This window comes from Tenrec ecaudatus, chromosome 1 (assembly GCF_050624435.1).
Source record: "Tenrec ecaudatus isolate mTenEca1 chromosome 1, mTenEca1.hap1, whole genome shotgun sequence".
NCBI classification, from domain to species: Eukaryota; Metazoa; Chordata; class Mammalia; order Afrosoricida; family Tenrecidae; genus Tenrec; species Tenrec ecaudatus.
The window spans coordinates 44,381,032-44,407,666 of NC_134530.1; the positions used below are offsets into that span (position 1 = coordinate 44,381,032).

The following is a 26,635-nucleotide window of genomic DNA, read 5'->3' on the forward strand; positions in this document are numbered from 1 at the left end:
GACATACTTTGAATTATTGGGCCTGAGTGGTCAGGGCTGATACTGGGTAAATAAGCATCGTAAAATTCACTAAAACAATGTTCTACTTCCTTGTAGGGTAAGTAGTGACTAAGGTCTTGAAAACTAATGAACAGCCATCTAAGGTGCAATTATTGGTGTCTCCCCATCCAGAAGACTAAAATAAAGAGGCACGAAGAAATAATGACTCCCATCAACTAATGAAGCATGCACACATCTGTCTCCATGGCCCTGAGCCGATAAGAACTAGATTGTGCCTGGCGACCACTTCCAACTGCTCTGAAATGAATCACATTAGAAGGTCCCGATATAGTGGGCGTGAAATGTGAAACAAAATCATAAAAAAGACCGGGCTCACTGGTAAAAGTCCTCCAAAACTATGGTCTGAAAGTGAACTCACTCCTAGTTAGAAGACCAACCATTTCAGAACAAAAGGGCAGCATTCACCCAATGACAAAGTTCAGAGTTCTAGGGGAAAAGGTGGGAATGGGAACAGGAAACAGTGATGGTGCACTGTGCAACCTACAAGGATGAATGTATTCAGACTGTGTATCAAGTCTTGACTATAAAAACTATGATTGGCTCTGCAAGCATTCCCTATGCACAGTAGAAAATTTCAAAAAGGAATGCAGTGCTCAGACTCAAATACCTACCCTATATCAAAATTCTGAGAAAATGAAAACATAGCATAATGGAAAAATGCAAGTCACAATGTATTAATATTATTTCAGTGTTATTTTTAGATATTAATGGGAAATGTTAAGGTCACTGTGAATAATTATCTGCAGCTAATGACTGGGTCAGGATAGAACTTTGACCGGTTCACTTTTTCAGACATAAGAATGCAAAAAACAAACAAGCAAGCAAACAAACCCTCTTAAGTTATTGATTTTAATTGCCAAAACAATATATAAACATGCTTCTTTTATATTGAAAACAGGAAGAACATAAGAACTAATAAACCTTTAAGCTCCCAAATTCCATTTCATTTGACTATTAACAAAGAAGCTGGTAGTTCAAAGCTACCCAAATACATCTCAGAAGAGGCCTGGCTTTCAAAAAGCCAAGTCCTGAAAAGTCTATGAACAATTTGACGCTGCAGATATGGGGCTGCCATGAATAGGAACTGACTCAATGACAAGTAGCAAAACAACAAATCTTAGCCCACTGCTGATATACACCTTCTTCCAAAGACTTTTCTATATACTCACATATGTTTCATGCATAATTGTAACCATACAATTATCAGATGCCACATTTTCTCCCTCACTTCTCAACACAGCAGAAATGTTTGCATCCCAATATTTTTGTTTCATTTTTTCTAAATGGAAATAGTCCAGAGTATAAATGTATCCACAATATTTTAACAGGTTAACTTAAATACAATTGTATTACTTACAATTATTTTTGGAGCCGAACAAACATTACTTTCTTTATGCTGCTTTGTAAATGTCAATTGACATAAATAAGAATAGCTCAAAAACTGTAAAAATGGCAGTTTTGGAATTTCAAATAAACATTCCTACTCAGTAAAGACTCTTCATAAATAACAAGTAATGAATATCACATTAAATCTACATTGGAAGTGTAAAAAGAAATTTCCAAGGAATTTAAGTGAGCTGGTTCGTATTTACAATTTGTCGAATTAATGAATTAATTTTACTCTATTTTTCATTACTTTTTTTGCAAGTAGGCATACTTGAGTAACCACGACCATCCCATGATACCTTGTACATAATTAATCCTGAAATACAACTGCCTGATTTTCAATATTAGTTAATGAAATTCCTAAGATATAAAAAATGCACTGAAAATTCACTTAGCTTAATTTAATGACCCAAAACTAACCTCGGCTTATCCAATGAAAGGAACATTTTAGCCCATAATACCCAATAAACTTGTAATGTTCTACAAAAGGTTCCACGGATAAAAACCACATCAAATATTACCTCATAATAGAAGAAAGGCACTTTGAGCTACTTTCCAAATGCTATTTTCTCCTACAAGTCAAAGACAAAGCAAGGAAATATTTTATAAAAATAAAGTGCAGGACTATTAAAATTGCATTTAAATATTAATTATATTTTATTAAAATTATATTTATTAAATATTAATTGTATTTTAAATATTTAAAATTGTATGTTAAATATTTTATAAAATAAAGTGCAGCACTATTAAAATTGTATTTACTAAAAAATTAGGAAATTATTAGAAGTAAACCATTTGTATAACAATGGAAACAGCTGAAAAAATGAGTATTAAAAAATTAACATTTGGTTGGGTGCATAAGCAAATGTGGTGAAGAAAGCTTGGTGCCAGGCTATCAAAAGATATAGCATCTGGGGTCTTAAAGGCTTGAAAATAAACAAACGGCCATCTAGCTCAGAAGCAACAAAGTCCATATGGAAGAAGCACACCAGTCTGTGTGATCACAAGGTGTTGAGGAGATGAGGTATCAGGCATCAAAGAACATAAAATCATATCAATGTGAATGAGGGGGAGTGCGGAGTGGGAACCCAAAGTCCATCTGTAGGCAACTGGACATCCCCTTACAGAAGGGTCTCAGGGAGGAGACCAGCCAGTCAGGGTGCAGTGTAGCAATGATGAAACATACAACTTTCCTTTAGTTCCTAAATGCTTCCTCCTCCCTCACTATCATGATCCCAATTCTGCCTTACAAATCTGGCTAGACCAGAGGATGTACATTGGTACAGATAGAAACTGGAAACAGGGAATCCAAGACAGATGATCCCTTCAGGACCAGTGGTGAGAGTGGCAATACCGGGAGGGTGGAGGGAGAGTGGAAGGAAGCTGGGGTGGAGAGGGGGAACTGATTAAAAGGATCTACATATAACCTCCTCCCTAAGGGGACAGAAAACAGAAAAGTAAGTGAAGGGAGACTTCAGACAGCGTAAGATATGACAAAGTAATAATTTATAAATTATCAAGGGTTTAAGAGGGAGGTGAGAGCGGGGAGGGAGAGAGAAAAAATGAGGAGCTCATGCCAGGGGCATACATGGAGAGAAAATGTTTTGAGAATGATGAGGGTAACGAATGTACAAATGTGATTTATACAATTGGTGTATGTATGGGCTGTGCTAAGAGTTGTATGAGTCCCCAATAAAATGATTTTTTAAAATTAACATTTGGCATTTGGGAAATTTCTTTGATATGCACTTGTGGAAAGGGATTAGTTTTTTATTTAACAACACTAAGTATTCCAAAGATAAATAAAGCTAAGTATCCCATAGATTACCTTCTGTAGCAAACATTTGATTCACACTAAAATTTTTTAAACCAGACTTATCAAAATGTAACACATAAACATTATCTTTGTTATGTATTAAGTTATCCAGATTTAGTTCTATGTGAAAAACAACTTCACCATCCTAGTAATTAAGACTAGAAAAACAGTGAGGACGGTGACTGTGATGGTGGTATGGAAGCAGCTGCTGCTAATACCTGAGTAATAGCTGCATGTCAGGGTGTCCTAGGTTAACCATCAACACGGTCTGGGGCAGACATATCTGCTAAGCAGCAGCACCAGGGAGTGAATCCATTCGGTTTGGCTCCAACGCCATGGAGCTATCCTGAACTGCTGCTACATGTTCTGTGGCCCCATAATCTATAAACTCGTATTCACCTGCTGGCATGACAAGTGGGATATTATTTTTATAATTTAAATCATATCTTTTCATTCCCTTACTTAAAACCTTAGAAAGGCTCTTTCTATATATTAAATAAGATCCAAGTGACTTAATCAGAACCTTACAAGATCAAATCAGCATAACATAAACTTCTTGTAACTACACTTTTAAATGGACACCTAACAGCAGTTATTTAAATTTCAATTAAGTAAAGCTACATTCTTCCGGAGTCATTCACCTCCTAATTAACTTCTTTATAAGATGAAAAATGTCACTTTTGATCTATCAAATTAACAAAGATGTTTTAAATTGGGAGGACCTGAATCTGTCAAGACAGTATGAAAAGGACAAATTCCTCTACTGCTGGTAACACTAAAAGTGTCATAACTGCAATGTCATGAGAGTCCACTTAGAGACCTGTTAGAAGAAATGTCTGGCAATTTACTGCCAAAAGACCATAGCCAACGAAATCAGTATGGAAAGTATTTAAATAGACACTTGACCAAAGAGAACATTCAAATGGGCACCAAGCACACGAAAGGGTGCTAGGCATCCTTCACCATCATGATTATATCAAAACCCCAATGAGACACCACTACATCTGCACTACGATGGATAAGATACTCAAAAATAAATAAATAATAACAACAGCTGACAAGAATGTGGGAAAACTGGAACTCTTGTCTATTACTGGTGGGAATGCAAAATAGCATGGCCATTGTAGAAAACTGTGTGCTTCGCAAAACACTAAAAAAGATAAATCAAAATTTCTTTCTAGATAGATACTCAAGAGACTTGAAAGCAGAGATTCAAATAAAAACTTCTACACTGGCTCATGATCACAAGGTGTCAAAGGAACCAGACATCACACATCAAAGAACAAAAAACCATATCATTGTGTGCACATCTTCCTGATATAATCGATGAAGACAAATGGGTGCATAAGCAAATGTGGTGAAGAAAGCAGATGGTACCCGGCTATCAAAAGACATAGCATCTGGGGTCTTAAAGGCTTGAAGGTAAACAAGTGGCCATGTAGCTAAGAAGCAACAAAACCCACATGGAAGAAGTACACCAGCTTGTGTGATCACGAGGTGTCGAAAGGATTAGGGCATCAAAGAACAAAAAGTCATATCATTGTGAAAGTGGAGTGGAGACCCAAAGCCCATTTGTAGGCCAGTGGACATCCCCTTACAGAAGGGTCCCAGGGAAGAGTGAAGTCAGTTAGGGTACAGTGTAGCAACCATGAAACATACAACTTTCCTCTAGTTCCTAAATGCTTCCTCCTCCCCACTATCATGATCCCAGTTCTACCTTACAAATCTGTCTAGACCACAGGATGTACACTGGTACAGATAGGAACTGGAAACACAAGGTGCCTCTGGGAGGAGTTAGCAAATATATTATATATAGATGTATGTCCCCCACCCCCTAAAGTCTGTTCAGGCTTTCAGCTTTAGTTATCTCATAGCAACCAATTAGTATGATGAGCTTTCTATCTGGGATCACATCACTGTTGTATCCTTTCTCCACTGTCCCTTCCCTACTACTCACAAAATGGAGCACAGGCCCTGATGTCAGGGTGACCATTTGCCACTGGTTTAGCCACATAAAACTCATCTTGTAACCCTATACTCTGGGTCTGAAGCTGCTAGGCCTCAAAGTGGCACCTAAAATTTCTTTGAATCACTCAGTGCTGTAGAAATCTTGAATATCTTATGTACAAAACTTAAAAGAAAAAAATTTAATATATTCAGAAACATTTTTGGGGGGCTGGGGTGCACAGGCCACCCATCTGTAAGTTGGCAGTGTGCCGATCTTTTCAAAGTCTTCTCCTCACTGTGCCCCCCTTTGAGGACGTCTCTGTGGAGTACGTTAGGTATGCATCCTGCAGCTTTCTGGCTTAACAGACACTCTCCTTTGGTGTGACCACCTTTGAGGATGGACTATGGGAGCGAGAAACCAACAGTTCAACTGCTCTGATATTGAAAATTAACAAGTGTCTTTGGAAACACAGCCAGTCCCTCCAAAATTAAATACATAAATGAACCTTTTAATCATTCAATCACAGATCTCTTGAGTTCTATGTAGCCATTCTAGTACTAGAATCCTAAAAGGTAAAATAGGAAACATTAAGAAAACAGACACCCAGCAACTGCTAAATAAATATACATAATATGGTAAGTACATACAATGAAACAACATCTTGAAAAATGCTACTACCCGGGGAGAAGTTGGCCACATTATGCTGGATGGAATAGGTTAATCACAAAAAGACATATATTCTATCTTTATCACTTAGAGATAAGAAAAGGCCTATGTATAGAGACCTGTATTTATTAGTGATTACCAGAGGCAGGAGGGAGGGAAAATACAGAGGGTAGTAGTGATTTACAAATATATAGATCAATTGGAAACACAGGGAATCCAGGATGGATGATCCCTTCAGGACCAGTGGTGAGAGTGGCGATACTGGGAGGGTGGTGTGGATGGGGAAACCAATTGCAAGGATCTACATATAACCTCCTCCCTGGGGGACAGACAACAGAAAAGTGAGTGAAGGGAGACATCAGACAGTGTAAGATATCACAAAATAATAATTTATAAATTATCAAGGGTTCATGAAGGGAGAGCAGGGAGGGAGGGAGAAAAAATGAGGAGCTGATGCCAGGGGCATACATGGAGAGCAAATGTTTTGAGAATGACGAGGGTAACGAATGTACAAATGTGCTTTACAACACAATTGATGTATGTATGGATTGTGTTAAGAGTTGTATGAGCCCCCAATAAAATTATTTAAAAATACAGATAGATAGATAGATAGATAGATAGATAGATAGATAGATAGATAGATAGATAGAAGGTAAGGCTATATAATTTACACAATTGATCACTGTAATTGCTATCAATATATCTATAAAAAATTAAATTGGCAAAAGTATGACAATTAGGAAAATAAGCAAGAGCAGTTGTTGAGACTGTGTTCAACGAAATACCGCATACTTTTGTTTCCTTGCTTTGGAGGTTTGGGATCATGGTTTCATGGCACATGCCGGCCAATTGGTCTAGTGACATGTGTAGTGAGTCTGCTCTCCCTCCTAGCTCGTTTTGCACTGCCCGGCTCGTAAGTGCGTGCGCGGAACCCATCGCAAGGACTGCTGTGCGCCGGACAACAGCACAGTGGATGAAGGGAGAAGGTGGACATTAGAAGACATAATAACTTTGACATTATCAAGGGTCCATGAGGGAGGGGCCTGGGGAGAGAAGGGGAAATGAGGAGCTCAAGTAGAAAGCAAATGTTCTAAGAATGATGACAGCAACAAATGCACAAATGTGCTAGGCACACTGGATGGATGTATGGATTGTGATAAGAGTTGTTGTACGAGCTCCCAATAACATGATTTTTAAAAATAAAAAAAATTTTAAATTTGTAAACAATCATCTAATGTACAACTAATCTCTTCACCTGGAGCACAGAGGAAGGGAAGTCAGCAATAGGAGGAAATGAAATGTGGGGCTGGCTAACTGCCTCCATGAACAACTGCATTTTTCACCATGAGACCAGAGAAATTGGATACTGCTACTGAACACAGTAAAAAGATTCCATAGACGAATCCTGATCAAAAGTGGTAAAATGCTGAACAAAATGTCCAATTGTCATGGACTCTAGAGTTTCTGAAGCAACAGACATTTGATGAACCCTAGAAACTATATCACTGAAATCATTAAACTTTAAACCAAAAATATTCCCTGAAGTCTTAAGTCTAGTCTAGTCTGAAATCATAGAAAAAGTCTACCTTGTGCTCGCTTCAGCAGCACATATACTAAAAAAATTTTTTAAGTCTACCTTAATCAATATGCTCTTGTAAGAACTAGGATTCCACTGACAACAGCAACTCCAAGGATTACATCGTAACGTTTGAGAGAAGAAAGTTGATTTTGATGAAAAAGGGACACTCGGTAAAAACACACAACAAAAACTCACTGCCATTGGCTCATAGCCACACTACAAGTCAGGGAGTAGTGCCTCCATGGATTTCGGAACCCTAACTTTCTGGAAATTCAAAGGCTCATCTTTCTCCCCCAGAACAACCAGTGGCAAAACAACAACAACAACAGCCATTTGTTCTGGCTAGCAGTCCATCGCATAACCACTATGCCAATGACTACACAAGTCAAAGAACAGAGTCAGCACCCTCAAACCGTACATGTAGAACCATATTGGAGTATGCTTGCTGTGTGTAGTGTCAACTAACACACAAAAAAGAAAAGTAAAGAAAACTTTACACAGCACAGTTCTAACTCAACAGACATGTACTATCTCTAGAAGTTGGAATCACCTTAATGGCAATTGGTTTTGGGGATGGTGGTAGTGGAGGGAATATTTACAATACAAAGTTGTATTCAAAAAGGACAATTACCAAGTTATATAATCAGCATTATTTAAAATCATAACAAATTAACTGAAACCAAACTTTATTGTTAGGAGAATTAGCATATGGAACATATGGTTATAATAGCTATAGGGTCATTTTGCCTTTTCTTCCAGAACAAAGTACTGAAACATCACAAATGAATTTCAATTATGCCAGGTGGGACAAAAAAAATTTAACAGCTCAAATTAGCTCATGCCTCTTTTTTTCTAGTTCTTCCCTCTAACATAGACTATATACTACTCTTACTGAAGTTAAAAAGAAAAAGGATTCTTTCTTGTTCATATGATTCATCACTCTACTGTGTGTGATTTTACATAAAAGCCTAGAAAATATTAGTGAGTCCATAATGTCAGAAAGTATATGGGGAGGGGGGAGGAAGGAATGAGAAGGTGGGATTAAAAGGGGGTGAGGAAATTGTGGAAAGGACAGGTATGTTCATTTTCTCGATTGGGGTGAATATTTCGGTAAGTATATACACGTCGAGGAGAACTGGTGGCATAAGTGGGTTCTGCGGTAGACTCCTAACCACAAGGTCAGCAGTTCGAAACCACTAGTCACTCCTCAAGAAAAAAAGGCGACTTTCTACTCCCATAAAGAGTTGTGATCTTGGAAACCCACAGGGGCACAGTTCTCCTCTGTCCACAGGGTCACTAGGAGTGAAAATTGACTTGACGAAAGTGAGTTTGGGTTATTTGAGTTCATATACATGTCAAATTTACCAAATTGTGCATTTTAAATGTATACAGTTTACTATATACCAATCAATCCTCAATAAAGTATTCACAAACAAATCATCATTTCAACTATGTATCCACCATTGAGAGGGAATGGAATATTATTCTGTACTACATGACAGAATAATTAAATAGATTTATATCCGTCTTAACCCTACTGCCTAAGGAATATTGATCAACTAAGGCTAAATTTTGTCTCCAGTCACTAAGTGTAAGAAATGATTCGACAGCAAGAAGAGGATTCTGGCAACACCGCGATACTGGGAGTGTGAAGGGAAGGTGAGGGATAAGGGGGTACAGATTACAAGGATCTACATAAAACCTCCACCCTGGGGGACGGGCAGCGGAGAAGTAGGTGAAGGGAGACACAGGATGGTGTAAGATATGACAAAATAATTATAATTTATAAATTATCAAGGGTTCATGGGGGAGAGGGGAGCAGGGAGGGAAGAGAAAAATGAGGAACTGATACCAAGGACTCAATTAGATAGCAAATGTTTTGAGAATGATGATGGCAACATATGTACAAATGTGCTAGACACAATGGATGGATGGATGGATTGTGATAAAGAATTGTATGAGTCTCCAATAAAATGATTTAAAAGAATAGAAGACTCTATTGGCAAGACTCAAGATTTATTAATGATTTTGAAAAATATCTCAAATTACTTATTTTCTGATTACATGACACATAGCAATAAGGAAATAGAATCAAGATTTTATAAAATATATACACTGGCTAAAAGAAGCATTAATCTTATGATATTAACAAATTATTCAAATTTCTAATTGATGTATAGGAATATTTCATAAGTAGTTAATACAATTCTCCAAATCTCTCAGAAGAGACTGTTGTTTGTAAACTAATTATTCCAGAAGATTTTTTAAAAGTGCATCTATTGATTAAATTATTAAATTAAAATATTGGTATAACAATACTAAAATAAAAAAATACTAAAATCTAATTTCTCTAAATAAAATATATGACCAAACTATACAATATGATAAACTACATCATTTATATATGTAGAAAGTTATTAGCGGCTTTCTAATTACTTCATAATTGTTTAGCTTTACTATTTCCCCTTATATAACATATAATGGCTCTTAATGAAAGTTTTAAAATCTCTTGTTTGATTTATTTTTGTTCAACTGATCAATCATTCTCATGTAACTGTGGTCAATGAGGAATAAATGACAGAAATGTCCCTCTCATCCCTGATAATGCTCCAAGGGCAACCTGGTTAAGAAAACACCCAGACGCCATTTCAGACGTGGATGCAAATGTAAGCCGCTTCTTCAACTGCCAGCAGAGAAACTGGCTACAAAGGCTACATGAGAGCACAGTGCCTGCTGAACAGACATACAGAGTAAAATCTGTGTGTGATTTAAGACTGGCCAGGAGTCTTTTTGCCTTTCAAGGAATTTAATCAGCCCAATGAAAATGGCATATGGGCACCATATGCTGAGACAGTAGGAGGTAAATGAAAGGTTAGTCTTCATTTTATGACACAAAAACAATACTAATGAAACTAGATACTGTAGGAAGAATGACCAATACACAGTCCTGGGGCTGAGGAAGGGAGACTGAAGGCGTCAAAACACTTGTTAACCACGCTGCTTACTCATTCCGAAAATAACATATGGACAGCGTGGTATAAAAGTGCTAAAGGGTAAATTACTTAGAAATAAAAACAAAAACAGAAAATGATATAATTTAAAGAAAATGATTTACTGCCCTCATTCCAGAACAGGGGCTACATCATCATAGAAACATACTTTTTTAAAAAGTACTTTTTAATTGACTAAAGAACTACGTACATCATATATATACAGTATGAGTTTAAAACGGTAAGAAGGAAATTATTAGAAATGGTAAGAAGGGAATTTGATCTGTACTTTAAATCTCATTTTAACAGCAGGTGAACTGCATCTTATGTAAACTATATGAACCTGCGCTGCGGGGCTCAAATTTAAGATGGCGTTTCTAAAGCTGTCCATCTAAAGGTCAGATCTTTTGAGAAATGTGCCTATTCTTAAACTCGTTATACTTCTGCACAGGTATTCTATGAAAATAAACCTGAAACACCAATCATAAAAAGTCTATTTTACAAGTTATTGACAATAACAAAAACTAAAAACAACCTAGATGATTCACAGTAGGTTTACGGACATTTCCTATGGACATGTGTCAAATTAACATGTGAACAAAGCCGCACATTTTCTTTCAAAAACAATCTGTTTTCTTTAAAAACAATTTAAACACTTAACTCTTAAATGAAACTGTATGATACTTTATATTTATATAAAATGTATAATATTAACATTATACAACACTTGAGATATTGGGTTCACTGCATCCAAAGTGTCACTTAGGTCGGTCAGTTTGACAATTTCCATGGCATTTTTTGTCTTTACATTTGATGCTTACTTTCTAAGTACATTTTGACTATGTTTATATTTACTACCATGAATGAAACCAAATTACTGGGATTAACACTCAATTTACTTTTGTGTTAAATCACATTTCCATAGCAACAGGAATACCATGCAGACAATGTTGAGGTTAGACGGCTTAGAAGAAAATTAATTTGGATATTTGTCTTGTTAAATGAATAGAAGCTTAAAGGTAGATAGGAGGTAAATGTACATGGTTTCTGTAATTTTCTTTTTTTTAAATCATTTTATTAGGGGCTCATACAACTCTTATCACAATCCATACATACATCAATTGTGTAATGCACATCTGTACATTCATTGCCCTCATCATTCTCAAAACATTTAAGCCCCTGGCATCAGGTCCTCATTTTCCCCCCTCTCTCATGAACCCTTGATAATTCATAAATTATTATTTTGTCATATCTTGCCCTATCCGACTTCTCCCTTCAGCCCACTTTTCGAAATTGAAATGCATCAAAATGACATGTCCCATAAATCTAGTGTTACCTACCCACCCAAAATGTTAATTATTCTAAACAAAACATGCTGCTCCTCTTCACTCAGTCTTCATTCCTACAGACGTTCCCTGTACTCTGTTACTCAAGCCAAGTCCACGACAGCATCCCCAGCCTTTCTTTCCCTCAGGTGCTGTATCTAAGCTATCATCACATTCTATTGACTCTACTTTCAAAATTTAAACAGACTCCAATACTCTTGTCCTTTACTTCTATCATTATACAGCAAGCCACGAGCCTTTAACTGGCCTCCCTGCTTCTACTTCACCACCACCACCACCATCCTCCCACAGCACTAACCATCCATCTAGTTGCTGCCAAAACACAATGCTGTAAAAATGCCTTTTCAGTGACCCTACATAGGGTTTCTGAGACAGCAAAATTTTACGCGAGCAGACAGCCTCATCTTTCTCTTGCAGAGCAGCTGGTAGCTTTGAACTGCCAGCCCTGCCGTTAGCAGCCCAAGGTTTAACCCACAGCACCACTGTGGTTCCTTATAAATAGAAACTAGATCAATTGCTCTTAATCCTCCAAAGGTTTTCAAACACCATTTCCATCATCCTTACTAGTCTATAATGCCCCACATAAGAAGAATAAAAGTGAATGAGCACTCAACTACGAAATGAACGGTTGGTGATTCGAATTCACGAAAAGGCGTCCTGGAAAAGCCCTGGCAATCAACTGTTGAAAGGTCACAGCTATGAATCGCAGTTCTATTCTGCTTTCATGCACCACAAGATCGGTATCCATCAGAATCGACTCGCTGGTGATTGGTTATTAAAATATTTCTCAGTGCCTTTTGCTGGACTTGAACTACCAACCTTTCAATATGCTAGAGTGAACACACAGTTTCTGCCACCTCAGGGGTCCTACGCTCACAATGGTCAAAGGAGAAAATTAGGCTATAATTATACTATTTGCATATATTTCTCAAACTTCTATCTCCTAAACTCTCCACTCTATAGTCACACTGGCAAACCCTAAGACCAGGTTGAGGTCTTTAAACTGCTATTCCTTCTATTGGATAAGATCTTCTCCTAGAGGGGGGGAGGGGAGACTCCGGATAGGGCAAGATATGACAAAATAACGATGTATAAATTACCAAGGGCACATGAGGGAGGGGGGAATGGGGAGGGAGGGGAAAAAAAAGAGGACCTGATGCAAAGGGCTTAAGTGGAGAGCAAATGCTTTGAGAATGATTGGGGCAGGGAATGTATGGATGTGCTTTATACAATTGATGTATGTATATGTATGGATTGTAATAAGAGTTCTATGAGTCCCTAATAAAATGTAAAAAAGAAAAGAGGAGAAAAAATGATTAGGGAAAAGAATGTACAGATGTGCTTTATACAATTGATGTATGTATATGTATGGACTGTGATAAGAGTTGTATGAGCCCCTAATAAAATGTAAAAAAGAAAAGAGGAGAAAAAAATGATTAGGGAAAAGAATGTACAGATGTGCTTTATACAATTGATGTATGTATATGTATGGACTGTGATAAGAGTTGTATGAGCCCCTAATAAATTGTTTAAAAAAAAAAAGATCTTCTCCTAGAAATCTACAGGACTCATTCCTTCCCTTCATTCAGGTTTCGGCTTAAATGCAACTTGCTAACACAGGGCTTCCCTGAGGCCCCTACCTTAAAGAAAGGCCACCAGTGATTCTATCTGCCTGTTTTCAAAGAAGTGCTTTTTAATCTCTCCAAAGTTATCTTACATACTGGATATATTTGTGTACTGTCTTGGTATCAAAAAAATGTAAATCCCATAAAAGCTGCAGGTCTGTTTTACCCAACACTATATTCCCAAGACCTACAATACATGACACCACAGATGCTTAGAAAATGTTTACCAAACGCTGGGAGAATAGTAAATCCTTTTGAAAATAACAATATATAGCTATTTGCTATTTAAATGGTAACACTGGAGGAAATGCCAACATTGTAAACAATGGGATAAAATATATTTTTTTTTAAATTATTTTATTAGAGGTACATATAACTCTTATCACAATCCATATATGCATCAAATGTGTAAAGCACATTTGTACATTCACTGTACATTCAGCATTCTCAAAACATTTGCTCTCCACGTAAGCCCCTGGCAGCAGCTCATTCTCGCCCCCTCCGTCTCTACTCCCCTCTCCCTCATGAAACCTTGATAATTTATAAATTATTATTTTGTCATATCTTACACTGTCCTATGTCTCCCTTTGCCCACTTTTTTTGTCCATCCCCCTGGGAGGAGGTTATATGTAGATCCTTGTAATCAGTTCCCCCTTTTTACCCCACCCTCCCTCCACCCTCCGGGTATCGCCACTCTCACCACTAGTCCTGAGGGGATCATCCACTCTGGATTCCCTGTTTCCAGTTCCTATCTGTACCAGTGTACATCCTCTGGTCTAGCCAGATTTGTAAGGTAGAATTGAGATCAGGATAGTGGCGGGGAAAAAGCATTTAGCAACTAGAGGAAAGTTGTATGTTTCATCGTTGCTACATCGCACCCTGACTGGCTCGTCTGCTCCCGGCAACCCTTCTGTAAGGGGGTGTCCAATTGCCTATAGATGGGCTTTGGGTCTCCACTCCGCACTCCCCCTCATTCACAATGATATGATTTTTTTTTTTGTTCTCATGATGCCTGATACCCGATCCCTCCAACACCTCGTGATCACACAGGCTGATGTGCTTCTTCCATGTGGGCTTTGTTCCCTTCTGAGCTAGATGGCCGCTTATTTACCTTCAAGCCTTTAAGACCCCAGACACTATATCTTTTGATAGCCAGGCACCATTAGCTTTCTTCACCACATTTGCTTATGCACCCGGGTTGTCTTCAGCGATTGTGTGAGAAAGGTGAGCATCATGGAATGCCAAGTTTAATAGAACAAAGTATCCTTACATCGAGGGAGTAACTTGAGTGGAGGTCCAATGTCTATCTGCTACCTTAATACTAAACTTATACATAGATGCACATAGCTCTATTTCCACATCCTCATATATAAATGTTTACATACGTACATTCCTTTATTTAGACCTCTGTATATGCCCTTTGCGTTCTAGCTCTTAAGATACAGATTTTTAATAATAACATACACACAAGACAGATTGCTGGAAAGCACTCAAGATTATTAGAAATTCTCTTTTTTTTCCTGTTCTGTTCTTTTTTAATTTTTTGTTCTTTACTTTTGAAGTCTAATGATGAAAGGGTATTTTGGTATTTGGTAATGAGAGGAAAATAATCATTTCTTAAAACCTGTGCAGGACAAAATATACAATGCTTTTATCCCCAGTACTTTAAAAAAAATAAAAAAAACAAAACCCTATGTTCAAAAGGAAAACCGTGTCAGAAAATATAATAATAATAATTTTTCCATAGGAATTAAAATTCCCAATTACTATGATAACCCGATAATTCATCATCCAAACTGGGTCCATTTTAATAGTGTGCAGAAAATAATTAACAGATGTTTAAATTCTCCAGGAAAGCTGACGCTTGTCTCAGGCAAACCAGAATGCATCCACTGACGCCATGCCATCGTTCTCCCAAACCCACCTATCTGTTCTCTCTTCTTTTGCTCACAAACTGTGATGACATTCCCCCTAACTATGTCTCTGGCAATCTTCTTTTCCCCAAAGAGCAACAAATTCTCAAATGAAAGGTTCTTAACCTGGGGTCTGTGGGTGGCTTAAGGGGCTTTGGTGAGGCTGAATTTATATGCAAAAACCTAGTTTGTACTCTTTTGTTGAGGAAAAAGCATGCAACTGTTTTCAATTCTAAAAGTGACTCATGAGCCAAAGAATAAGAACCACTGCTTCATCATATTACTTTAGATCACAATTATTTATTTGCTCGCCTCCCTCACTAGATTATTTCTTTATATTCCTTGGAATTCAATCGTATATTGAACTATTATATTTAAAAAGATATGTTTGAACCCCAACCCCATAAAATCAATGCACTTAGACTTACTGCAAGATCACCGAAATTTGCTTATTGGTATCACCCTGATCTTCAAACTTTTCAGTTTTTCTTCCCTTATGAACTTGCATTAATCATTCCATATAAAAAAGAATTCAGTATCAATTTCATATTACAATCAATGTTCTCTTTTCTAAGTTTTCCACTTTCTGTATGTGCATGCAATGGGGGGACAAGGGGAGAGACTAACAAACTAAGTAAGTGAAGTATAAACAAAAATAAACTCAGCTCCAGGTGCGTCTGAGCCAAGCACAGATGCATCATCACCCAGAGACTAAGCAATAGCTATATAAGGATCCCTGGTGATGGCTATAATATAGCCAGTAGCTAAATTAAGGAGCTGCTAACTGAAATGCCTGTGATTCACACCTATCAGCTGCCCTTCAAAACAAAGAGGAGGATGTCTGCTCCCGTAAAGATTTACAGCCTCAGTAACCCACTGGGGTAGTTCTATCCAATCGACAGGGTCACTGTGAGACAGAAGCGTCTCAATGGCACTGAAGAGGATGCCTGTCTTGTCAGATGTGCCGGCTGAAGTCGAGAGGGAGCCTGTGGAGTGAGGCGTACTAACCCTAACAATGCACAGCTGATCATCCGGATGGCCCTTGGGAAAGGTACTGCATACCCAAAGGAGCTGACATCTCCCTGAGAGCAACTGGAAAATCAACATTGTTTAAATGTCTATTAAATGCGACTGATACATTTAAAAGTAAAAGAGGAAAATGTTACAGTGTAGGGCCAAAAGAAGGAAAGTTATGTTGAAATAACTATATATAAAACTCAATGTCTTAAAGACCAAGCAGGAGGGTAATCTTTATGTAAACAACAGGATAATGACTGTACAGACCAATCTATCTCAAAATACTGTCTCTTTTATCTCCAACTTCTTAGATTGATGATGGGGGGTGGGGGTGGATGTCTATTCTTAATTTGATGCATTCCATTCACAATTTTAGTGATCCTTTCATCAAAAATCTAGCATGTGTCCGTCAAGCACTGCTCATAAGCGCCCATGTGTGAAAACAATTACATAACATCACAAACAACAAACAAGCATGTATGTGCCTGCCACTCACCGTGCTGTACACTGCAGAGACAGTTGGAGTAAAGATTCGATCCTCCAGAGGCTGCTGCACGGGTCCTCTAGGAATTCTGGAAGAGCGAGTTAAGGATAAAGAACTCAAAAATGGATTGCTTTCAAAGTAAGCGAAAATTGCCACCATTAAATTGTCACTGTCCCAGGCATTTTCATCCCACCCATGGAATTATACACTTAGATCTCTATGGACTCTGGAAAATAGATTATTTCAAATTTCTTAATATGATCAAATCACTCTCTCCAAAGCCAATTCCCTGTGATAAACGTTCCATGGGAATGCAAAACAAATAAAATGATCCAAGTCTCCAAACTCAGGGCCCGTGACAAGAACCCACCACCTTTAATTCTAGAGAAAAAGAACAACACAGTAGGTATAAATAGGATATTCATCAGAAAGATAAGTCCAATTCATCAACGTGAAATTGCTGACAAAGACCCACTCTGTTCTGCTAACTACACAGAAATAGAAAGACAATTATTGCCTTGTTTTCTATTTTAGCTGCTCCTGCCCCCATTATCCATCTACCAATTGTCCCCTTTTCAAACAGACTCTCGAGCATTATTTAGTTTAAAATATTTCCTCAAATTGGCATGGTATTCTGTCAAAAGACAATCATTTTATTCAGCTTCAGAACTGAACACTATAAGCAATCCTTCCTGGTAAGGTGATATTGTGTAATAGAAAATGCTTGATTGAGCTCTCTAGGTCTCCTTAAGAATGACCAAAGATTGTCTCCAAAAGATAAATAGCAATCATCTCTGGAAGGTGGAATTATTTAACTGTATTATGTACTTTTTTTAATGGGAATAAATTACTTACATAATTTAAATCTACAAACATAGTAAAGCCAAAATGACACATTTTGACCTCCTAACAAGTTATTTAATACCTCAGCATTAATACATCCTTCTCTAATTAAAGCTCACAGCTTGGAAGACAAAGTTTTAACAGCCATAAATAATAATTATACAAATGACCAAAGGTTGCAGAAGTCTGAAGGAATCACTACAATTACTTCCGCCTAGCAAGAATTTACTCAGGTGGGAAAAGAGTGACAACAAAAACTTTTATCTCTTAATTACTTACACCTATTTAAATTTAATACATTTTAAATTAAATTACATTCTATTAAAATTTAATAAAACAGTACTGGTCTCTAGACTTAAATAAGCAGCCTGAGGCACTGGTTAAATGTGCGACCTCTATCTCCTGCACACAAAGAATTCATTTTAAATGCCGCATTGAGAACTGACAAGGCTACAGTGGCTAATAAAAGGAAGGAACTGCTTCATCCCAGCAACTAGATTTTATATATATATATATATATTTACAATAAAGAAAACATGAGCTCCTTATGTTTCAAGACAAAAACTTTTCATATAACTGGTCAATTCATTTCAGAACAGAAAAGATGGAATAAAACTCTTTGAATTGTATTTCAGCAGTCTGGTCACATGACAGGTGAAAATTACAAGGTCACTCTTGCCTGGGCAGTGCTTTCTCCAGCTAGCGCTGATCCTATGGGGCCTAAACTCTCAGACGAACGATCAGTGCTACGCTCCATAAGCAGCACCACTCCATCATACTCCCTTATAAAGAGGTTAAAACTCCTCATTTTCATCCAAGTTAATTTCTAGATAACAAAATTAGCATAATTATGACATTTCTACAGACACAATCATGTATGAGAGGACTTTCAAAAGTTCATGGCAAAATTCTATTATCTTTTAATTCCATTTTACATAAACTTTTTGAAGTCCCCTCATATTTGGGTAATATGCCAAGTAACATTCTTTCTCACTGGTCACAGATAAAGAATGTTCATTTTAATTTCATTTCATTTCTCTCTCAGTAAATTACCAACAAGGGACCCTCGCGGTAAAAGCCTGGTGGTTTCAACCTGCAAGTGAGCACAGCAGACAGACACGGAGATCTAGATTGTCTCCCCTACAGATCAGGGCCCAGAATAGCCCATGGGGTCAAGTTGCATTCGAAGAGCACTCTAAATAGCACCTAATAACAAGTGTGTCTTAACAGATTTTATGGCTTTGGGGGAAAATTACTTAAAAGAAAAACACAGACCTATCAAAAGAAAACTGAATATGCAAGTCAGGATAGGTAAATATAAAGGCTGGCTATAAATCTAAGCAACGGTGTAGTAAATGAGTCACTGAAGAGGAATCAATTCTTGCTATTCAATACAAATGCAACATGTGCTAAGATTTATTTGTAATGCAAATTCAATACTAGAGGCATTTTTTGGACATTCATTGACACGAACAACAACAACAAAATAACAGCCAATCTGCATGTCATTCAAATAAACAATTTCTATGGATTGTGATGAATTGTATATCAATAAAATTATTTTTTTTAAATAAAATAAATAATTTCTATGCTCCAAGTAGCAAGACAGACCAATCTACTTAAAAAAAAAAAAAAAAGAGCCAATGAAAACCCTATGGATCCCAAAAGTCTGCACAACCAGTCACTGAGCTGGAAGAGAACCAAAAGGTGCTTTGTTCTTTTGTGCACAGGGCAGCCTGCCATCTTCACAACAACATATATTACAAAAAAAGCAAACAATTCCACATAATAGAATAGGTGCAACTATAAGATACTTGCACCTAGAATACAGAATTCTCACAATTCAATACATACACAAATAATCTAAATAAAAAACGTTAGACAAGCAAGTGGTTCATAAAGTCACAAAACAATACTCAAGCATCATTAGCCATCAGGGAAATGCAGGCTGAAACTACAGTGAGATACCATTCACTTCACACAGTAAGATGGCGCTGAGAAAACTAAGGACTTGAAGAAATTAGAACCTCATACACTGCTGGTGGGAAGCTAAAATGGTGCAGCAACTCTAGAAAAAGCCAGGCAAGTTCTTCAGTTAAACATAGATTTACCACTGGCAGTGAGTCCATTTCCGCTCAGAGAGCCTCAAGGACACAATAGAGTTGCCCCATAGTGTATCCCAGGCACAACTCTTGATAGCAGACAGCTTCATCTTTCTCCACAGCAGCTGGTGGCTTAGAATCACTGGCCCTGTGATTACAACCCAATGCGTAGCCCACGGCACCAGCAGGCTTCCTTAGAGTTACTATACAATGCAGTACTCCTACTGTTACATAGACATAGACCCCAAGATTGAGTCCATGTGGTGCAAAGGTTAATCCCTTGGCTGCGAGCCGAAAGGTGGCTTGAACCCATCCAGAGGCTCCATGGAAGAACGACTTGGCAAGCTGCTCCTGTGAAAGCTACAGCCTTACCTACCTCCTCCCCCACCCCCCACCCCCCAGAAGTTCTCCTTCAGTTGGGATCACTTTGAGTCTGAACTCATTTGATGGCACCAAACATACTCAACAAAAATAAAATCATGCTTATATAAAAACTTCTACATGAATGTTTACAACAGCAATACACATAATGGTCAGAAGGTAAAAACAACCCAAATATCCATCGATGAATGAATGGATAAATCGGAGGCGGTATATGGAGAATGTTACTTGGCAATAAAAATAAAACACATTTTGACATATGGTTAAAATGGATAAATCTGGAAAACACCTAATTCAAAGAAACAATTCATAACAGATCACAAATCATCTATTTTAATTTTTATGAAAAATCTGTAATAGACAATTCTATACAGAACATAGACAAGTGGTTGTTTAAGTCATTGTGGAGGGGATGGAGAATAAGGAAGTAAAAATAAAAAGCTATCAGGTATAGTACAATCAGTCCACTTTATTTGATCTTTCTAACTGCAGTCTCATTTACTCCCACAAAAGAATTAGCTGGGACTATGCAAATGCAGTGACCCATATGGCCTACTGAGGTAATTAGTCAGGTCCTTGTCCTGGTGAGAGAGCCAGGCCTTGAAACTGACAAAGGGGTTTCCGTATATAAGGGCCAATTCCAGAGATGTTGAGTGAAGGGGACCACATGATCATCAAGAAAAGTCTAGAGCAGAGTGAGCCTTTAGAGATCAAGGAGCAGAGGCCCGTGCATGGAGAACTCTTTAGACCAAGACGCAAGCGCTCTAACAATGCAGATGGTGCGAAACAGTGCAGCAGTGAGAAACACTGGCAGCAGTGCAGCAGTGGGAGCCAGGAGGCCAGCTGAAGATAGCGATGAGCTGAGTTGCAGAGCAAAGCACTTTGGGCCTTCATGCAGAAGGCTCGCTGGTAAGGTGGTATTGTCTTCAGGCTCGGTAAACATTTTGCTTGTGTGTAGAGCAAGAGGCGCAAGCGTGCCTCGTGCAGGGGTTACAAGGTTCCTCCCCTGGGACAGTATGCCACAAGAGAGCCCTGAAGGCCCTGGTATATGACAGCAGCTGACAGCAGCTTAGAAAGGCCCAGCATCAGAGGCTTAGGATTTCCAAGCAGAGAACTCTCCAATGGCATAAAGCCAAGCAAGGCCCAGTGGCAGAGCAAAGTCACAGGTAGCAATGTTGTAGCCAAAGACTACAATACTATCAACACAGCATGTGATGTGAACCTGCCCAGCTGTGGGATTTCTCCCAAGCTGTCTCCCCCAAACATATGCCAAACTTAGCTGCTTGCGAATGACTATACACTTGGACGTGTGACCTGCAATTACGCACCCCCTAAAAGAGATAATGCTCAGTTAGCAATAAGCAGATCCTCCAGCCTCATGCCTGGTCTCCACCCCACCTCCCCTGGGCCCACACTGTGCATGGACCTGGCTGGTAAGGTCATGGCCATCCAGGAGGTGAGCATGCTACCATGAATTGTGTCTGACTCCATTATTTGACTCTCTCTCTCATACTGTGGATGACTTCAATATAATATTTATACATCTCCACCATATAATTGTGCTTACTGAACCCATGATTAGTGGTGGGGGGCTGGCACCCTCCAACTCATACTACACCCAGCAACTTAAAAATGGACATGAGTTATTTGGGGAAGAATAAATATTTCACCTCTTTAGAAGTCTGTTATTGTTTAATGTTTGCCTTCTATTAATAGCAATAATGGCTTTCAGTTTGTCAACACTGTATAAGTGTCTCGTGAGCCTGGCTCAATCACTGCTGAATGCAATACTCTAGATAGAATGGATGGTGTGCATTCTCAGCAGTCTAAGGTTGCCTGAAGTTTGAGACTGCCCATCTGCACCAATAGCAAATGTGCAGGTCAGGGTAGAAATACCCCATGGCAGTTTTTAGATTGTAAATCCTTACGAGAGCAGAGAGCCTCATCTTTCTCCTGGCACTGTGACTGGACAAGATGGATTTGTGACTGAGATCTTGAAAGGGTTTTAAATGAGTGTGGCTGCACATATTTGTGGATATGAGTAACGACTGAATTGTAAATGAGTGAATTTTCTTAAAAAAACAACAACCAAAAAACCCTTACTTTTGTCTAGTCTTTTTAGGCTGAGGAAAGAAAGCTTTGTAAAGATAATGTTTATGAGCTGTACTACTAGAGACTGTAGATCAATAACTTCCAGAATGGAACCTTCAACTGATAATAGCAAAGCATCCTCAACTCATTTCTTCTTACCTAGATGACAACAAAGAAAGAAGCCATCTCAGACCCAAAAGACTATATTCATCAGATCCAAACTCCAAAAGCAAAACTCACTGCCATCAAGTCAATGCCAACTCATAGCAACCCTCTGTGGGTTCCCAAGATTGTAACTGTTAATGGGACTGGAAGACCAGTCTTTATCCTGCAGAGCTCCTGTGGTTTTGAACGGCTGCCAATTCAGATCATTGCCCAACAGGTAACCACTGTAATATACTACTAGGGCTGCCTGAAAAATTAGTACATGCTATTCTGAAAGATGGGGCAGGAGTGGATTCGATTGTGGCGGTATCAAACTTAGACCGCAGGCATATAATAGGCTGCACCAAGCAGAACACTGAATGACTCTACTAAAGGCAACATATGAATCGCAGAGGTAAATACTTCAGTCGCTTCCTGTGCACAGAAATAATTACTCCTATTTTAACTTATAATGTTTCTAACTGAATGTGTTAAAAAGAAAGGAATAAAAGATAAGGGTTCTAAGAAAAAAGTTTTATTCACTGCTCTGTTAATCTTGTATCACCTGCAGCTCAACTCACTGCTATTAAGTCTATTCCAGCTCATAGCAACCCTGTAGGACAGAGTACATAGAGCCACCCCTGTGCATAATGGAGACGATAAATCTTCCTAAGAGCAGAAAGTCTCATCTTTCTCCCATGGAGGAGCTGGGGAGTTCGAACTCCTGATCTTGCAGTCAGCAACCCAATGTATAACCCATTATACTACAAGGTCTCTTTGCAACTACTGGTAGACAGAAAATAAAACCAGCTACTTTTTATCTTTGTTTCTATTTACTTTATATTCGGTTAATTCAGGTCCAAATTCCCTTATCCCCTTTAGGAGTTCAGATCTTTCTAGTGTTTGAAAACTAATAGTGGTTATTTTCTATACTTTACCTAACACCCTCCAAATGAAGGCTGAGGCAGTATCACTTAAGCAAATTCATATTTCCAGAATTTGTGCCAAATTTACTAGAATAAACACCACCACCCCCAGCTCTTTAGCTTGCAGAATTGCAAGACTCCATCTACCTTCTATGCTATTAGACTTTGCCTCTAGAGTCTAAAAGTCTCTGGAAATCAGCATTTAAATGTGAATACCAGGGACCCCTTACATTGGGTTTTCAACAAGTCTGAACACATTAGTCTCAATGAACTACGCCAGATAAGCCCTTGTACTCCTGGTTTCCACTAACTCAGAATACAGTTTAATACATATTGAAATTCCACATCTATCTTGCAAAGCCAGCATATAACATGCTACGCAGAAATATACCCTTGCCTAGAATGTTAAAAAAAAAATCACAAAGCCAAAATTGCTAAAGAGAATTGCTACTGATTAAAGGCTGTTAATAGTTTTCAATAAGATAAAAATATACACTAGTGCAAATAAAAAATTATAATGCACACAAATCTAAATCTAGATTCAAATATTCTCAACTTTTAAGCTCTAAGATAGACAAATATCATTTAAGTGTTTACTACCACATAAAGATTTTCAAAGATGAAACACATGGTAAAGGAATAAAGTAACACACCACTTTATCCCCTAAAGCTTTCCTCCCACTTAAGGAAATTTCACTGTGAGTGAAATTAAATAGCAAAATAGCAAAACAATTAGACATACTAGCTACTTCTCTGAACTTATGTACTGAGAATAACAGTTGGGCACATCCTTGAAGAAGAATTGAATGAGCCAGTCATTCACACATAGCCAGTCAACAAAAACATAGAAAATTCAGCAGAAATGCATAAAACTCAGCTTTTAAAAAGATGACTCAATGTTCAAAATTATATCATATGCAAATGTATATATAATAAAACTAAGTGAAATTAATATTCAATCTTAACTTTTATCTTTTTTATGATTTTGGAAAAGTTGTACATTCAAGTCATTTCATATGAGGATAAAGATAAGATAAAAGAACTTCGAAAATTCAAAAGGTGTTCAAATGAAAGTATGTTACCCTATGAGTTAAAAGAATCAAACCAGTACAAGGAGGCTTCGAAAAACTTTGTGGGAAAACTTCATCATCTTTTAAATCCATTTTTTCCAGGAAGTTTTAAGGACCTCTTATATTTCTCTAAGGGGTTGTGAAGGCTTACGGGCACCCTGTCTTGGTAAAATTTGAGGAAGCCAAAAATCTTGGAGAATCTAGATGTTGAAGGTGACACTATTTCAAACTTCTAACATTTTAGCAAAATGAGAAGTGCACATAAAAACTTAATAATCATGTTTTACTGCAAATAAAAAGAAACATGACATTTCTAGTTTTGAAAAAGAAAAAGGGATATAAAAAGAAATAACTAAGCCACAAAACTCACACTTGAAAATCAAGATTATCATGGCAATATTAAAACTACAAATGGATCAATGAAACAGAATAGATGGTCTACACGCAGATCCACACAAATGGGGTCAATTGATTTTTGACAAAAATAGAAAGGAAATTCATTGGTAATACAAGTCATTTCAACAAATGGTGCTCTAAGAATTGGGCACCAATATGTAAAACAGTGAACTAATGAACCACTCCAATTAAACATCAACCCTTATATAAAAATTAATTCAAAGTAGATTGTGTATCTACCATAAAATGTGAAATAATAAAACTTTTAGATACTCCTAACTTTGGATTAGGTACAAAACTCTTAGTTATAGCATCAAACACATGATCCATAAAAGAAAGAGATTAACCAAGTGAATTTCACAAAAATTGAAATTTATTCTGTAAAAGTCAACAGCTACAAAATATTAAAAGACAAGATAAAGACCAGGAGAAAATATATGTGAAATCCTCTATTTCAGAAAAGACATATTCAGAACTCTCAAAAATCAAAAATAAGGAGGCAGGGGGTACCATAATTTTCTTTAATGGACTAAAGTTTTAAACAAATGACACTTCATTAAAGATACACAGATGGCAAACAAGAACATGAAAGGATCTTGAGTATTATTAGTCATTGGAGAGTGTAAATTAAAACCATGATGAGATATCAGTACACCTTAAAATTATCACTAATTAAGATAGCTTACACACACACACACACACACATACATATAATACTCAATACTGAACATACACAATTAAGGGGAGGTCAGCCAAAATTAACAAAGCAAAGACACCGAGAAGTACACATGAATTTAAGAACAGCAAAAGTTCGTACTACTACATACGAAATCTTTCAGCAGCAGTAACAGTAACAGTCTCCGCATAGGTGTTCCAAGGACATACTAAACAGTCTAAGCAGCAGGCATAATAAATATGTGGACAAGTTAGCACTGAAATTAAATGGTGGCAGCATGCCCCAGGGACACAACACACATTTGTTCCCTTTTTCAATCTTGTGATAGAGGAATGTGTGAAGATGGCCATGGGTGGACAACAAAACAATATGGGAGTGGTGGCAATATGAGAGAATAGCATACTCAATGAGAAGTCTAGGAATAAGTCATGGTCATCTTCAGCAGAGCTATCAATTGCTTCCACACATCCCATCTCCAAAGGGCCTTTTACTAAATTGTAAGAATAAGGCTGTGGACACTTTTCACATTAATTTTTTTGTTAAAGAAACATTTGTACTAGTCAAAAATAATAATCTGGGTAAATACACACAAGAAAGAGACGCTAAATAGGAGTGAGAAGGTGAAATGACCTATAACCACACACTATATAGGTTTAACAGAGCTCTACATATCAGCTGTAAGTATATCCATGAATATAGCGGAATACCAGGGAAAAGTTCTGAAAACTTCCTAGTATTAGTCAAATATCTTCGGAAATGAGTCAATCACTGGGTCTAGGGCGTAGGACTACATCGGAGGTGATACTAAGGTCTAACGGCAAAGGGAAGGAGCTCTAGGTAGTCTAGCGGGCTAATTAAGTAGGGCGGTTTGGAACCACCAGCCACTGTGAAGAAACATGAGGCAGCCTACTCCCATTAAGACTTATGGGGACCTGGGACACCCTATGAAGCAATTCTACACTGTCTGTTGGATGAACTCAATGGTACTTAGGTTTTGTTATTTTTTTAAAGCTCAAAGATAATATTGTAAAAGTCTGAAAGCAACATATAAGGTGTAACTATTGATCTCTTCCTGTACGGAAAAAAGAAGAGTGAAGAAAATCACAGATGCATAGAAATGATTAGTCAAAAGGTTAAGCGGCCCTCCAAGACTAGAAACTAGAGAACTGGAAGAAC

The 26,635-nt window shown here is 37.7% G+C and overlaps 1 protein-coding gene across 12 annotated transcripts in view; it reads right to left on the minus strand.

Moving 5' to 3' along the window:
- Positions 1–26,635, minus strand: part of EIF4G3 (eukaryotic translation initiation factor 4 gamma 3) — a 382,761-nt gene that overhangs the window by 267,495 nt on the left and 88,631 nt on the right. For all 12 annotated transcript variants that reach the window (XM_075551768.1, XM_075551838.1, XM_075551777.1 and 9 more), the window contains exon 2: positions 16,843–16,918. In XM_075551768.1, coding sequence (XP_075407883.1) covers positions 16,843–16,918 — 76 coding nt within the window. The remainder of the gene's footprint in view (positions 1–16,842; positions 16,919–26,635) is intronic.